The following is a 17,474-nucleotide window of genomic DNA, read 5'->3' on the forward strand; positions in this document are numbered from 1 at the left end:
TGGACTGCCCGCACCCCTCCCAGGTCCAACCTGGTCCCATTCTCTGTCACTCTCTCTACCTGTGGCGTTCTCCAGGGCTCTATACTCTCACCTTGGTTTTTGAACCTCTACTTGGCCCCTTTGGCCCACCTGATCTCTACCTTCTCCTCGAACTTTCAGTGTTATGTGGATGGCTCGGCTTTCCTTCAGGCTCCCCTCAGCCTCCTCTCTTGCTCATTCCTGACTGTCTATCCGCGTTTTAGGATTGGTGCACCTCCAATGATCTCTGCCTTAATGCCAGTAAGACAGAGATCCTTCTCATTGGGACCCTGGCACCAACTTTCCCTCTCTCACTCTGGCCATCCGTCCTTGGGCCATCTTCCTTCACCTTCCTGCGAGGCAAAAAACCTTGGTGTCATCTTCTATGCCACTCTCTTTCTCTCCTCACATCTGGGATGTCACCAAGAAATTCCACTATCAGCTGCTCCTCCTCAAAGGGACTCTTCCCTTTCTCACTTTCCACCAGCAGCTCACTGTCTCCAGAGCCCTGGTTCTCTCTAGGCTGGACTACTGCAACAGCCTCTTTCTCATTCTGCCTTCCTCTACGCTCGGTCATCTGCAACTAATCCAGAACAGGACTGCAAGTCTTATCCTTGGCTTCAAGCCCAGGGATCATATCTCTCCAGCCCTCAAATCTCTCCACTGGCTCCCGTGGCTGAAGGGATCGAGTACAAGACCCTTTGCATTGTCCACAAGGCTTTCTGGGGCCGGGGCTGTGGCCCGCACGACATCTAACACTCTCTTCCAAAATACCTTCCTTTTGAGTCCTTCGCTCAGCTACCTTCAACTCTCTAAGGGTTCGACGCTTCTCCAGGCAGAGAGTGGGGGGGTAGAGTGGGGGGGTAGATCTCTCTCCTCTGCTGGTGCCTCCCTCTGGAATGGCCTCCCTGCCCCTTCAAACTTGAGCCGGACCATCTGAAGATTCGGAAGCAGCTCAAAACTTTCCTTATCACCTCTGCTTTCTCTCTCTCTCCTTCCCCTGCTGACCTACCTGTCTGCTGTACCGACCGGTTGCTTGGATACCATCAGAGTCTCTGAGTCCAGGCTCTTTCTTGATTGGTCTCCCTTGCACTGTCTCTGAGCCTACCATGTACTTGGGGGCTGTAACTGTAACCCTGCAGCGCCTTGTTCGCCTTGCACTACCCATAGCTGCGCTGCCCTGGCTGCACTTTCAGAGCATTGCAGGCCTGTTTTCCACTCCCCTCTCCCTAGCACTCCCGCCCCCCCTTCCTCTTGCACCTCTCGTTCTCACAATGACACAAGGCCTAATGAGATCGTTTGTCTTGTCCTCCCTTTATCTTCCCTCCCTTGTCTTGTCGCGCCTAGAAACCCGTGTGCATGCACGTTTTATAAATGACTTTTCATATTTTATCACAGATGGCCAGAAAAATATACAATGCGCAGTAAGAAATGGCTAGACTGGCAGCACCCAAATGCCAATCTAGCCAGGTAATTACACTTAGCAGGACTGCTTAGCCTGGACATGGACAACCATTATGATTTATCGCACATCCCCACCCCCCCCCCCCCTTGCCCTCCCCCTCCCACCCCCTACCTCAGCCTCCAAAATCATCTCCTTGGCCAAGAATTACCTCCATGTCCCTCTTCTTTGTCCCAGAACTTACGTATAAGGCTCCTTGCCTCATAGGTAAGTACTGGGATGAGGAAGAGTGGGACTAGGAGTAATTAAGATTACAGGTAGCTAAGTCAGGCATTACCTCCATGTACCGCTACCTCATCCCAGTACTTGTGTATGAGGCAGAGTACACAAGTACTGCCTCATACATAAGTAATGGGACGAGGAAGAATAGGGCTAGGAGTAATCAAGGCATTACACACAAGTAGTGGCACAACACCATTGAGTAGGGCTTAACCCCCCCCCCCCCCTCTGACATTTTGGGCTATGTTGACTCGACCTGGCTGACCTTTAGAGCAGTTGCCGGACAGAACAGGACACCGATGTTGAACGGCACCTGGGTTTTGCTGTTAATAAGGGCCCAGCCATTACCAACGTAAAGCATTTCACTGCTAGTAACTGCATTCAAATGCCACATTTTTTAAAGCAATTGAAATCGCGATGTGGGTCCAGTACTTTCATGCCAGGGAAGTGATTGGAAGGGTAGAGAGGGGATAGGAGACTTAAATGAGAGAGTTAACTGCTTGTAACATTGAAGCTGCACTAGAATATTCTCATTAAAACGCGTTAAGAAGTTAGATGCCCCCACACAAATAGGTTTGCCCCTGCCCACCTCCCGTGAAGTTAGCGCCTCTCCCAACATTTGAAGCGTTAGCCCCCCGAAATGTAGGTTTTGTTGTGCCCCTGTACACAAGCGCACACACACACCATTCACCGTATACACACCGAGCCATCCATACATTTAAGTGTGCACGCTTTCAGCATACAGGCACACCCAGCGACCCATACATTTGTGTGCACCCTTTCACTATACAATCACACAGGCACACGTCATGGGGTTGAGGGGAGCCCTATTACTTCAAAAAGAAATTGGGGCTCATTATGGGTCCGGCGGTAACCATGCCGGTGCTACCGGCGGGTTGCCGCCAGACCCGTAAAAAAAATTACCGGCGCCTGACTTCCCGGTGCCACCGGGCTCTTCCAAGTCCAGCGGCCAGGAAGTCAGGTGCCAGTAATTTTGGAAATCCCCATTCCCGTGGGGTCCATAGGACTCCGTGGGATTGGGGACATGGAAGCACCGGCACTGTTAACTGTGCCAGTGCTTCCGTGATGGGTCTGCCTACTGTGGCTGCTGTGCCCGGCAGGCTGACCTGTCGGGCACAGCGGCCCCAGCAGGTTGACCTGTAATATGTCGGTCTGGAAACACTCTTGCCACTGTTCCCTCGTGGTCATTGAAGAGGATAGAGGAGTAGTTGGGGTTTGAGGGACCGCAATGTAACGTGAAAAATTGCGTGACCAGAGGGAGGGAGAGGGAGAGAGGGAGAGGGAGAGGGAGGTGTCAATGAAGAGGTCGGAGGAGGAGAGCATAGTAAAGAGACCAGATGAAGGGTTATTGGGGAAGGCTTTGGAAGGTTAAAGTCCTTCAGCAACCTATATTGCCCACCCTACTCCCAGCATCAGAATACCAGTTCATAGCACTGCTGGTATTTGCACAGTCCCTGTATAGTTCTAGTTTCTGAAGACCAGGCTACTCCCACTTTGATATGATATGGCATTTATAATGCACCTATGCACAAGTGTTTCAAGGCGCGACAAGGCAAGGAAGGGCAACAAAGGGAGGATGGACAACGACATTCAGATCGCGCAGGTGCGTGGGAAGGGGGCATGGACAGTGCAGTACATGGCAAAGATGATAACAATAAGTAAGTAGTGGCCAGCATGTGGCAAGTGCATGGGTAAGTGCAGACATCTGGTGTCAAGGGCTTGGAGGGGGGACTGTAGGGATACAGAGGCAGTCCCCAAGTGCGGGGGTTGCCAGGTGGGCAGTGCAGGTGTGAAACGCTGGCGGGGGAGGGACCTGGTCCCGAGATCAGAGGGTGTCCAGTTCCAGTTACAGCTGGGAGGAGGGAGGGGGGGGAAGAAGGGGGGGGAAGGAGGGGGGGGAAGGAGGGTGGGGGGGGGTTTGAGGAGCTTCCAGAACCGGAGCTGCTTCTCCTCAAGTATAAGGGAGGCAGGGAGGCTGTGCCAGAGGGAGGCACCAGCCAAGGAAAGAGATCTACCACCAACTCGTTGCTTGAGAAGCGACAGACACTGAGGGAGTTGGAGGTGGATGAGCGAAGACCTCGAGAAGGAAGATATTTAGGAAGAGAGAGTTGAAGGTATTGAGGCCCCAGAAGGCATTGTGGATGATGCAGAGGGTTTTGAACTTAATCCTCACAGCCACTGAGAGCCAGTGCAGAGATTTCAGTCCTGGAGAGATACGATCCCTGGGCTTTAGGCCAAGGACAAGTTGGGAGTCCTGTTCTGGATAAGTTGCAGAGGGCGGAGAGTAAAAACAGGCAGATTTAGAAGGAGGCTGTTGCAGTAGTCTAGCCTAGAGAGAACCAGAGCTCTGGAGAACGGGAAGGAGAGAAAAGGAAGAATACCTCTGAGGAGGTATTTGACATCCCTAGTATTCCCCAGTTTGTTTAATTGGTAGATTTGCAGTTCGCACAATACAGTACATTCTCAGTTTGCACGTTTCCATGTTTCCTATTCACTTTTGCTAAATCGGTGTATCATTTTTTTTTTCTCTACTATTACATAATACACAATTCCAGTGTATCCCCAAGCCGCAAATTGTCAGGTAATGCCGTTCTGTGCAATCCTAGTGCACAAGCATTTTCACAATCCCACCATAGGAGCCGTTTAATTTGCTAGCTCCAATATATTCCTAATCCACACCATGCCATTGATTTTCCAAAGGCCAGAAACCATTACATTTTACTAATACACCGTCCGGTCTGCACCTTTTGCACAGTTGCACGATTCCGTTATAGACTCTGTTTTCAAAATGCCTCCCTACTTGTGGTTTACACAATCCCAGCCTAATACCCATTTGATAATTCCTGGATACTTTCAATTTTATTTAAATAAAAACTGTATTTGGGAAACCGAATAGCACGGGACCAGTTGTCACACCAGAGTATATTCAACTTGACAATCCTTGTTTTGTGCAATCCCAGTATAGTGTCAGTTTGACAACCTCTGCATTGCACGGAAATATCCACACGTGGCTGCCAATGTCATGGGGAGCAAACAGTCTGTGGAGGAGAAACCTTGTGCACTCAAACTGAAAAGACACAACACATCTACCTAGGCCACATGCAACATAATCCCAGCCCTTGTGCTGAGGCTCGGATCCCTACCCTATCACCCCGAGGCATGGCTTTGCACCTACAGATCGGGGCAGGGGTGCCTACAACAGTTTAAGTTAACACCAGCCAGACTTGGCATAATATTGGAAATAAATGAAGTAGTAAAGGTGTAATGTAAGGTAATGTTATTGCTCCACTAGTATGTGAACAATCCCATGAAAACCTGCTACACTGAACTATGGCAAACAGAAGAAACTGATGATCATGTATTTATATTACAATTTCAATCACCAACTCTTAGCCGCAGAAATAGAGGGACGAATCTGAAGAAATTGTCAGATTTCAAATGTTGAGGGAAACCCAGATCACCAAACTGGAACATGCCGCCACACCAAGCTCCCTTGAAGTGGACTCCTCCGGGGAGGAGAAAGTGCCGTTGTTTAGCTAGATCTTTTTGTTGAATCTGATTGCATAGCCTCGATGGCAGCAAACCGGCTTTGCAAGAAAACGGAGGAAAAAGACTACAACCCTTGTGATGACTAGGTCGGGAAAACAAAACCAGCTAAGACAAAAGTGCAGACACGACCATTAATTGGGCTTTCAGTAACCTTGCTCAAATGGATCTTGGTCTTTTTTAGCTGGTGTTCTGTTCTGTCATTACTCAGGACGTCACTCTTACTAGAACCCAGAGTAACTAGTACTGCGTCTTCAGATAGTAAATTACCAGCAGCCATTTCATTTAGTTGTTGGAGACCGTTTCATTGAAAAGATGTTTTAATTGAGTTACTGTAGTGCCAATTAAAACCGCACAAGTGGGATAAATACCAACCTAATGTCAGCCTTTTTTATGCTCTCAATCATTGCCCAGTTGATGATGAACGAATCACAAAACTTGATGTCTGTTAATGTACTCTTTCATTGCCTTTTATCAAACCCAACTCAAAACACGGGTTGAGGAGGTTTGGAGTAAGGGGAGGGAAATGTAAGGGTGGTGTCAAAGGAAGGGAGATCCATTTCCAACCATTCCCTGACTGAATCCACAAATCAGTTCAGATCTGGAATCTGTTATAGCAAAGTAATTTCATAAATGGAATCTGGTATGTGCAATATGGTTTGTTGAACAGGTGGGCTGAGTGTGAAATAAAACTAAGGGGGTACACATAAGGGTCCATTACGCAGAAGGGCTAAAAGGGTGCTGCTATGGAAGTTAGGGTTAACCCTCTCCACCAATGTCCTAGTTACTTTTTCGCCCATCCTTTTTTGAATGCAAAGTGACACCAGCCGAACGGCTGTGATTTAAGCAAGACTTTCATTGATGGATCAGGGCATCAAGTTTCTGCTGTGGCAATGATCCTTCCCTTGGCTGCTTTGACAAATGCATGCACTTCTTTTCTGGCCCTCTCTCACGGTATTGATGCGGGTAGGGTATGGAGCCATAGGATTACCCGGGCCCGCCACAGCTACCCAAATGCAAACCACTGCAGCCGCAGGGATGGTTAAACAGAATTCGAGGGAGAGGCAGTAGCAGCATCTTGAAACCTAGATGGGCAGAGTTGCAATAAGCTTAAAAGCATTTAATCTGAAGCTTCAGACACTATGCTTTGGTTCTTACTGTTCTTACAGCCTGTTGGCTGACTTTCGCAAATCTGCTGGTATTATGGAATATTGGCTGTGCAGACCCAGAAGATCGTGGACTCTGGGGCCATTCGATATTCACGGTGACCCCTAAAGAGGGTTGCTTTTCACCTTGCTATATTCTTGTCCTCAAGGATATAAATGCATCGGAAACTGAAATTGCCAACTTTAATTAATTTGACTTTTTTGCAGTGAAAAGCATGTTCATGTTGTGAATGAAGCAATGCTGGATTCTCGTGGCCAATTATGCCAATATAATTTAAAATAGAAATGCCTCTGAAGAAAGGTATGCCTGGGCAAGCAGGCTGATCTGGAAAGCTTCACCCTTGCGCCAGTAGAATAGGCACTTTTGGGAAGCTACCAAGGCTTCTTTCTCCGCAGGGCTACTTTATCATATTACAATGAGTGTTTGTACTTCTCTGCAAGACTTCTATAGCTAGTGTGGGGGCAGCAGCACATCTTGTCTGAGTATCCACGGAGACGCTATGATTTGAAGGGCTTGACGTCTGAACAAAGCCTTTTATACCCCTGGGGCGATGTTGCCACAGTGCACAACGGTCAACGGGCACCATCTTTTTTGACTTGTTCCAAGTTTGACATATGATGGCCCCTGCCAAATCATTTAATGAGGGGCTGGGCTGGGTTTTGGGGTGAAAGTGCACAGTGTTAATAAGTTGCACATCTTGCCATTGTTCACACCCAATCCCCCCCCCCCCTAAAAGCAAGGCACTTAACATGTCTTGTAAAAGGCTCTTTTATCTCCTAGTAAGACACATATGTACTTGCTGAATAAAGTAATCTGCGGGTAAGAGACGTAGAATGATGGCAAGCCACCCCTGTGCGGCTCACCACTGGGAATCGCAGCAAATGTTTTCTTCAGGCACAAGTGGTGTGATCATCTTTGCAGCAGTGTAAGCCGCCTACAAATCAAGGGCTTGCAAAATCTACTAGCCCACTCAAATTAGCGATGAGATTTTATGAAGGCGAGTACCATTTGGTTGGTACTTGACCTTTCTGGTGAGTATGATGATGTTTGAAACTTATTTTTGCAATTCACTGAAAACATACTTTGTTTGCAGTAAATGGGTTTCACTGTGCGTGACTGGACTTTGGGTTGCATCGTTTACCCAATATGAAGTGTATTTATGATGATGCCCATTTTACAGATAGGTTCTGACAAATGTATTAATGCTATCCTCATGGGGCGAGTGCGTTTCTCTTGGGTTGAGTATATAAACGAAGGAACTCGCCCTGCTTGTCTAATGGGATTTTTAAGAATTTACAAGACTTGTATACACATCACGTACAGTGTGGACACTTTGCTGTTTGGTCATCCCATTGTTGGCCAGCTCTCAATATATCAATGGCCTGTGGTGGGATCTAGCACGTCAGTCCTTCTCTGTGATGCCAAGTCTTCATCAGTCCGCGCTCTTCTTGCCTCACATATGCCCGGTTTGAAGTATATTGAGCAGTTCGTACCTTGTCTTTCGTCTGTAGTGTAGTGTTGATGGGGTGGCCTCGAGAAAGGGCAGTGCTTTTCTCCAGATTATGGGGAAGGGAATGGGACAGCAGTCTTGGGATCTAGGTAGCGGCCCATGCAGATCACGGAGCTAGCGGTGAAGCTCAAAAAGTAGAAAAATTTGATCAGTAAGCAGTAGCAGCTTCTAAATACAGCTGCTGTGGAAAGGTAGCATTAACTTGCAAATTCTAAAAGTGAGCAAGTGTTAGGTTTTTAAGGGTGTTGTTTAAGCACCACCTTTTGTCTTTATATTTGAAGCCGGACCACTAGTCTTCGTTCTGTGTAGATGCATTTGCAGCCTAACTCTGAACATCTTGGTTAGAGCAGATTCCATCTCCATAGTGTCCAGGTTTTTAGCACAGTGCATTTTGAGTGAAATAATGTATGGCTGCATGCTATCCAGCATCAGAAATATTAAAAGTGACTCTACCTCTTGAATCTTGGCTGTATGTTCTGGATATCTGGCATCTTCAATGCAATATCAGGAAGGTGCCTTCTGGGCCTTTCAGTAGCCCAGCTGGGTGCAGTGCATTGTGGGAGGGATTGCACTCTTATCTTGTCAATGTTAAATGACTATTCTTGATCAAGGCATCACAGGAGCAATCACCCTGAACAAGGGGTGTTGCTAAGTCTGGAAAAGATCCGGGGCTATGCTAATGTTGGGACTGTTGGGGACTCGGGGCTAGCTAAGCCTTTTGGTTGTAGCTCCTGAGATTCTATCTGGGTCTACAACCAAAAGACCCGGGGCTATAGCCCCCTCAGCCCAGCCCTAGCAACGCCTCTGCCCTGAACTGATACGCCCCCCCGCTCCCCCCAAGCTCTTTACTGACCAAAAGGAGTCCTGGCACCCAACTCATGCATAATAACTGAGCAAGAAACCTGTGGTGGGGAGAGTTGAATAGGAGCTGTTTCGGCCATCTTGAAGGAGAGCTCCTAAACCCTCATGCATTGGTTTGCATTGGGCAGGGGTGGACTGGGAACCAAGAGGCCCTGAAAATTGAAGTGGCCGCATATTACACATTTTCAGCAAGTCCTATGAAAAGGTCACCATGCCAGAGGCGCAGGGTGCAGAGGCCTACTGGGAAATCTCTAGAGTTCTCTATAGACCAGTCCACACCTGGGATTGGGTACGGGTCCTATGAATTATATAAAAAAAAAAAAATCAACAACAAAATGAAGATGCTTTTACCACCATTCGTTGGGGGAGAATCCTGTGCTCCTTTCTTTGCATCATCTTACGCGCAGATGTGTTTAAGGGGATGTACTCGAGCACCTGTGGGAAGCTGGTGCAGTCTTCGCAGGAATTAGGCCCCTCCGAGATGTCCCCCGCTTTTTTTTTTTTTTTTTTTTAATTCCCTGCGTTCGTTGTGGCTGAACATTAAAAATGCAGATACTTAGTCAAAATGTAGGGCAGGCCATGCTCTAAACCATCCAGTGAATGTTCTAGATGTTTGTGTCATGATTTCTGACATTGAAGCCCTTGTCCTTAGCTGCATTGCTGATATATTTAGTAAAATGTGTCAAACGCCAGAGTACCGGGTTGGGTGCCAGGCATTTGTGTGCTTTATGTAACTCTGAACCCCAAAGGTGGGCACAGATTGGTATTATCAACGTGAAACGAGCAGCCTGGCACGGGACAGCCTGGAAAGAGCCGCAGATTAGAGGTGTTGGGACGTATTGTTCTCGATGGGTAAAGTGCTGTTGACGTGCCAGTGCTGTAGATAGGCTGGCGTGTTGGCTTCGGCCGGCAAGCTTTTTAAAGCTGCCCCCGTTCCTGATATCTGGTTTGGCTGTTGTCATTGGCATGCCTAGCTAGTTACTGTAGGCCAGTGGCCTCCAACGCCTGGGGCTGGTGCCCTCGAGGCGCCTTAAGGATGTCCAGAGGGAGCGCCAGGCTCTTTAAAACTGGGTTACGGTGACTGCTTTTAATAGAAAATATAAGGATTTCATAGAGAGTGTAAGGAGTTATAGCTCGTGGGGACGGAAACCATGTTCTCACTCAAGATGGGGCATGGAGGTTAAACAAAAGTTTGAATAACAACTTCTGTAGTCAAAGGGACCTTTAATGTAAGCCGTGTACGCGTTTTTCTTGTTCTCCTTTAAATGGCTATTTAATAGCACAGTTGTTATTTTGGCCTATATATGTAGCAAGTTTTCCACGGGCAATTTTAGATATTTGTGTACATGAAATGGTGTTTTTATTAAGTCTTAATGCCTTCTGCTAAGTAAGGTATTTTTGCTTTGAAAACCACTTGGTACAGATACTTACTGGCCGCACCTGCAACTGTGATATGTGATACCTAAATGAATAACTGAACTTTTTTTTTTTTTACACTTTATTTTTTTCTATTTGTAAAGCGCACTAACAGCACGTGGGCATCGAGGCGCTGGTGCAAGATATTTCTTAGTGACTGTAGGATTACTTTGCTCATGGTTAAAGTGAGCATCTATTCATACGGTATCCGATCATTGCATCAACAACCAAAGCATCGGCAGCCATACCGTCTACAACAAAAAAAGCATTAGTTTTTTTTTTAGGTGTATTTTTTTTAGATGGTATGGCATTAATGCTTTGGCTGTTGATGGAATGACTGTACGCCATTCATTCAAGGCAAATTTAAAAGGTTACATACATAACTGGTTACACTAAGCCATTGAGGCTCAGTTTAAACAAAAAGCAAGTCAGTTAGGACATTACCAGCTGCCAAAAAATGAGACCGTTTGGAAAAAGAAGCACACATTCCAGACTGAGCCCATGAATAGAGACGCGTAATATATAGAATGAAAAGAAAACGACAGTAGTTGAGAAGGATAAAAACGTGCCTTGCTGCTGAAAAAAGGAGCGCTTCCAGACATTTGTGCTTTTTCGCCCGTTATCGTTTTAGCAGTGCCCCAATGTGTGGACCCGTTGCTTTGTGTCATTGGCTCGCCCGCGATTGGGGACGCTGCCACTCTTCTAAAGCTTAAACTCCTATTAATAAAGGTGGCCATTGATGTTCACTCAACATGCCGCGTGCCCGTGGAATCCATACACCCGCACCAGAGTGTCTGATAGCTGCAGAAAAAGAAGAGGGCGAAAAGGCCGAGACTTATGGAAAGGAAGACTACAGCGGCCGATGAAGTTCCAACTGCAAAATGGAAAAAGGCGCAGGATGTAAAATAGTACAACTTAGCACAATGCCCGAAAAACACGAAGGCCGAAGAAAGCTGGGGAGAAGGGATGCAAGTGGCCAATAGAAAATGGCACAAAGGACTTGGTGAGGTGACGCCTATATATGTAATAAACAGCCGGGTGGATTGACAACCGGACAGTCACTAGCCAGCAACCCAAACACAAAACGGCCAATACCGAAGAGGAGTGCCTGTCCTGAATGCCAACCTATACAAGACCATCTTGCTGTTTGACAGGCACCTTCATCAGTTCAGTAAGGATTTTGGCTGCATTTTTCCATCAATTTACCACCGGGTGAAAGCCGGTTTGCACTTTTTTTCCTGCAGATTGATAGTTCTGTTCCACGTGTTTCTTTTGGACCCTTTACTATACATGTCCTTTGGGCCGACTAGTCGGGCCTTTAGGCTTGGCTAGGGAGCACAGCCGTTGGCCGTGCCCACTGTATCTCTTAAAAGGCGACCTTTCTTTCCCACTCACTAGCCATGGCCTATGGCCAAGGCCTTTGGCCGTGAACACTGTACATGTTCCACTGCTAGCTTTCCATGGCCTTCGGTGCACAGCAAAAACTGCTTGACAGAATTGGACCAGGTACGAAACAACTTGGGCACAAAGCTTTGACTGGATTTCCGGGAGGGATCGGGATTATTCTGTCCAGTAGTTGACATATTTGACAGGGAAGGGGGTGGGTGACCCTTTCTCCCAAAATTATAGCCGTGTGTCCCACAATGCATTAGAGAGGCTTTTTTTTTTCTTTTTTTCTTTTACTCAGTGCGAGAGACACGGTTATTCCGGGATTAGCTGACAAGTGGAAAAAAGCCATTTGGAGGAGAAAAAATGATGAACTGACATTAGACTAGAGGTGGGGAAGGGGAAAGAGGAGAAGATGTGAAACTGGGGATTGGGCAGTGGGGCTGGGGACCAAGTTGAGGTTTTGCAAAACCGTGGGAATAGTGCAGGAAACCCACGGGATAACCGCAGTTGCAATAGAAGACGCAATATAGAATGAAACCGTTTCGCACGAAACAGTGAGTTTGGGGGGGAATGGGAGAGGACTAGGGAGGGGAAAGGACCTGAGGAGTGGGAGGGAGGGTGGTCCTTTGCGAGAGGAACTTGGCGAGTGCCTGGCAGGGCAGAAACAGTTTAGATTTTGTGCAAATTTTTCCGATGTCCGTGGTTATTTGTGAGCATGTACGGTTAACCGTGGGTATCTGTAGTACTTTGCTATTACTAACTGCGGGAATGGGGGAAAAAGGGTGTTAAAAAAGAGTTTAAAAGAGATTAAAAGAGATTAATGTAAGAAAAGCAGAAATTTTACAGCTACAGTGAGATGGGTGGTAATCGGTGTGACTGAAGGCTATGGCTAGTGGGTTACTTTAGGGAACCTGATTGTGCACTTTGGAAAGTGGCCACGGCCATACGCCATGGCTAGTGGGCCCCAACGAAACCAAGAAGGGGGCCAAGAGGCCCCAGCCGAAGGCTGTGGACACTGGCTATGGCCCATTCGCTAGTGTGCCCAGAATAAACTACTGGTGTGGCTGTGACTGAATGACCCGTCTAGTGCATGGCAAAGAAAGGTAGTATTTTAAAAGATAAAGGTGATCAGATTCAACTTAACAAAACCCTTGAAATTCAGTGTATATGTAAAGTCATGACCAGCTTAACACTGCGCATTCCTGTTGCAGAGCCCATGAGCACACTTATATTATGAGGGAAGGGATTCACGACGCGACATACAAAATAGCATTATTGGGGACATGAACAGGAGCGCACAGAGTTAAGCTGGCCATGACTTCCCACATCTGCAGAATGTAAGCGTTTTTTTGCATTCAATCTGATCACCTTAACTAATATATATATATTATTTATTTTGTAATGTATGTGGACCTACCTATTCTTTGACATTCGTGTCTGGGTACATTTTGAAGTCTTGTTTATATGAGGTTTGCACTTAGCACTTTACTGTGATCTGTGGACCCTTCTTCCATCCGGATAATTTTTTTATCCAGCTATTTGTACTGGCTTTACCTTCTTCAGGATTGCCACCTCACTCGTCTGTTATGAGGTGGGTTATCTGATCAAGCGCAAGTGACGAACGGGTAGACCACAGAGGCAGGTTTTTAAACTGAATAGACACTAATCACAGTTGTGTGATCCAGCACCTGGTGTTGGTGCGAAGTGCCTTGCCTTTTTGCCCTTCTTCCAATCCTGCTGGCTTTTTTACTAATTGTACAGGTTGGACTTTGATTCCGCCCTGGGCATTAATTTGCAAGTGCCGCTGCATGCGATTCAGACACCATTTTGTGTCATTGGTGTTTTTTGGTAAACCCTTGCCTTTTTTGGTGACTCTATGGTAGTACATCTTTGCGTAGATTATATGGAGAAGGTATGTACTGGAAGGTCGGTGTGGGACTCTACATATATAGTATATGTGCTTTGCATTTGAAATGAAAGGAAGAACGCTTTACTAGGCAACTAGCAGTGCCAATGGCATCAATTGTATATGGGTTTTTTAGCACTCCTCATCTCCCATTTATTCTCAAAGGTTTTATCAGCCAAGAGTTTCTTGCTATTTACTGGTTGGATTTTAGTTTGCATCTTACATTGTACTTAATATTTGTATACATTGTGTTGTCGGCAGGATCGCTTCGTAATTCCGGGCGTGAAAGGCCCTTCTATACTGGTGGGATCTGCTCTGTAACTTCACTCTGACCAAGTAGCAGGTTTCCTTTCTTAAGTTCATCAAGCATTTATGAAGTACCTGGTGCTGTCCAGAAGATAAATGCATCAGCTGACCTGGGGATTTCGTCAAATGTTGGAGTAAACAGACAAGATCTCAAAGTAATTAATGTGACACATGTTCCGGCTTTCTAAAAGCTCCTTGCCTCAAGTTTCCATCAGGTCCTTACCCAGGAAGGTCCTCCATGTCACAGGGCCTACAGTGACAAAGGCTAAATGGGAACGATTGTACAAAAGGGGTGTGAGGACAGTAAGTTCATCACGTTGAGACGGAGCTTCTGTCTGATCAGTGCTGGACATGGAAAGATACTGCTCTTGGAACTCGGAGGAGCAGGAGGATGTTAACTCGCTACATGTCTATGATAGGGATTCAGCAAGCATCCCTTTTGAGCGAGTAATGGAAGTTAGACCCTGCTCTTTTGATTGTTCACAATACTCGCCCTCACAAAGTCTGTAAATTGCAAGACTTGTGTAATAATTTGGACATCTCCTCACTAGGATAAGTGGCTTTGGCTGTATTTAATTTCGTTTGTGGAGTCTTCTGGTGCCGGGTGTCGAGCAGAGGCGGATCTAACGGTCGCCAGGCAGACAAATGGCGACGGGGCCCCTGCCCCAGGCCCCACCCCTTCCACACAGCAAAAGGCCCTTTCTGTTGTGATGTCACTCCAGTTCGAGTTGTGTCGTGTGTGCGTTTGTTCTGCCCTTCTTTCACAGTGTCAAAGGTTTAGCCTAAAATTGTGAAAGAAGAGCAGAACTGTTCAGGGTGTGCATTTGTTATTTTGGGAATGGGGAGGCAGGCCACCAGGTATGAGTTACATGTTGGCTGTGTTGGAGGCAGGGAACCAAGTAGGGGCCAAGTTTCTTGTCTTATTCGCTAGCGCCGCGGTTTCCTTCCCTAGGCGCTACACTACAGTCTAAAGCCGTGAAGGGGACTACATTCTTGGTGGGCTTTTCTTTTGAAAAGCACCCTGAGCTGGGGACAGTCATGAATGAGAAAGCCTCCCACTCCCCCATCACGACCTGCACCAGTGAAGGGAAATGCCTGCCTTTGGCTGGATGGAGTGAACACAGGCTGCGGCCCCGAACAGTGCCATCTGCACTGATGTGCGCCCTGAAGTTGGGGGCTGCCCCAAAGGAAGCCCCAGGAGAGGGACCATCCCTGGCCTGGTAAGTCAGAGACTCAGGGCCCGGCTCAGAGGACCGCAGCACTGCGTATAGCAGCTGCACGGCTCCCCTGCAGCACACAGGCTGCCCTCAGGGGCCCACCTCGTTAACTCTGTGGCTCTCTAACTGAGTGTGTTTCTCTATCTTTCTTGTCCTGCCCGCCTTATTCTCCCTTCCCCTCCATCGCCCTATCTCGTTTTTCATCTGTTTCTCTAGCATTCTCTCACCTGTGTTCTTCTCTAACTCCATCGCCCTTCCCCCACGACTTCCTCTTCCATCCTATGTTCCATCTTTCTTTCTCTTTACTTACTTTATACATACTACCTCTCCCAGCCTCCCTGTCTTTACTTATATTTCTTTCTCCTTCGTTCTCATCCCTTCATCTCACTTCTCCTTTGCCCCTCTCTGTCTCCCTTGCCCCTCTTTCTCATCGTCCTGCTCTTGTGACCACACTTAACTCCGCCCACCCAAAGCTCCGCCTCCATGACCCGCCCACCTAGGGCCCACACCAGGTGCTCCCCACGGGGCCCTTTGCCTTAAATCTGCCACTGGTGTCGAGTGCTCCGCTTGAGAACCCATCTGGGAGTTTTCTGTACTAGCCTTAGGCCTCGGGATGGAGCAGCGCCCTGGCAAGACCAGCTATGCCAGAGCACCGCTCTGTTTGTTCTTGCAAACTCCTATCCTGTGTGTGATGTGAAATGTCATGACGAACCTTAAATCTGTTTGTGATCTTTTATAATCGCTGCTTTTGTAATGTAAAACTGTAAAGTCTTACTGCACTTCCGGCATTCAGAGTTGAAGTATATTAAGAGATTTGCGGACCATATAATAAGTGTTTGGAAAATGGTACTGGATAAAATCTAATGCATTGAATTTGGTTTCTTTTCAAGGGTAATATTTGTCGTTTGCGCCTGACTCTTCCTGTTGACGATCCTTCAAATTCAGAGCACAATGACCTTAAGAAGGACAAAATGGAAAAGGTAAGAACCGCAGGGTTTATTATAAAAAACGTGTTTAGTCTTAAAATGTGACATGCCAGTCCTTTCAATATTATGCTTGAAGCACATTCAAAATAATGTAGATGACGTCTTCCGCCCAAAGCTGCCATCCTCCGCCCCAATTCAGGAGAGCCTTCAAAACCCATTTGTTCGATGCAGGGGGAATTTAGGTCCGTCTCCACACAATTTCTGGTCTCCAACTGTAATTTCACTGCACCCCTTGCTGTGCCTGGCTTTTTATGTTTGTTTGTATTGTCTTTTGTGTGCGCTCTGAGGCCTGCGGGTGAGTTGGCGCTTTATACAAATTTGATAGAATATATATTCTTTATCCAATGTGAGATGATTATCAGAGCAGCAACTTGCTCTTTTTGCTTAGTTCAACAATGTGGTAGTTTAAGTCAAGTACAAAGTGGTGCGCATTTTGCTGACTTGACAATCTATCCAGCAGTGAGTAGTTTTTCAGGATCCCTGGTGCTGTGCACCGCTGGGGAGAGAGATGGTTAGGACGATGTATGCATCGATTTATTTGTCTCCTTCTAGTGCCATTATATGTTTAGTCTCATCAGAGTTATTCACTAGTTGTCTATATAGCCAATGCGCTCCTGAACCTTTCTTGGACTACTCAAAGTGGGGATTACTAGGTGTCCAGGGAGACATCTAGGCTCCTTGGTGGCATTTGTTATGAATTTTGGTCTGTACACAGAAGCCGCGCACGGCCCTGGCTTGCAATCTCTGCAGCTACTTCTGATGTTCATGGACCCTGATGTAGAATTGTTTAGCGCAGCTTTGACCAGAGATCTATTTGTTTCTAAACCCCTTAATGCTTTTTAAAAATAAATTGTACATGGGCATGTCCCCCATCCCTACTCTGGCTGGAGGTGGCCGGGTTGTTGGTGTGCTAGTTTCTCGGTCGTGGCCACACGTCGTTATGGGGAGGGGTAGAGAAGAAAAGTGGGAAAAGGAACACTATTCAAATCCCAAGGGGATGGGGAATAAGGAGGCTTTGAAACCAGGAAAAGGGGACATTTTTGTGGACCTCTTTTGGTGCTTTGGTGCGAAGCAGGACCTGCAAGTTAATTTGCCTCAATTTGCAATACACAAGAAAAAACAGATTATATGTATACACTTTTTAAAGCCATCCTTGGCTATGTCTGATTTTAAGAAACCGTATGTGAACCGAGTTGGTAGGTAATGTTGCATTTTCCTTGGTTTTTGTTTCACTTTGCAGCTACCACACCTAATCTGCTGCTTTGTTCCCTGAACTGGTCCTCTCTCTGACCCCTGCCAATAGGCACCCGAGCAGGTTAACTCCCATGATTAAATAGTGCAGCTTTTCCGGCATTTAAATCATTCTGCTGTTGCTATGACTAGGGTTTATTTGTAAATCGCAGAAAGACTTTCAGCTCCTTTTTCCAAAAAATGTGATGTTTAGCCATCT

The 17,474-nt window shown here is 46.8% G+C and overlaps 1 protein-coding gene across 3 annotated transcripts in view; it reads left to right on the top strand.

Annotated features, from left to right (window-relative positions):
* The window catches only part of MYZAP (myocardial zonula adherens protein), a 372,512-nt gene that overhangs the window by 55,979 nt on the left and 299,059 nt on the right, over positions 1–17,474 (top strand). For all 3 annotated transcript variants that reach the window (XM_069624910.1, XM_069624909.1, XM_069624911.1), the window contains exon 2: positions 15,929–16,018. In XM_069624910.1, the coding sequence (XP_069481011.1) occupies positions 15,929–16,018 (90 nt within the window). The remainder of the gene's footprint in view (positions 1–15,928; positions 16,019–17,474) is intronic.

Source organism: Ambystoma mexicanum, chromosome 11, assembly GCF_040938575.1.
Source record: "Ambystoma mexicanum isolate Mex_15411 chromosome 11, UKY_AmexF1_1, whole genome shotgun sequence".
NCBI classification, from domain to species: Eukaryota; Metazoa; Chordata; class Amphibia; order Caudata; family Ambystomatidae; genus Ambystoma; species Ambystoma mexicanum.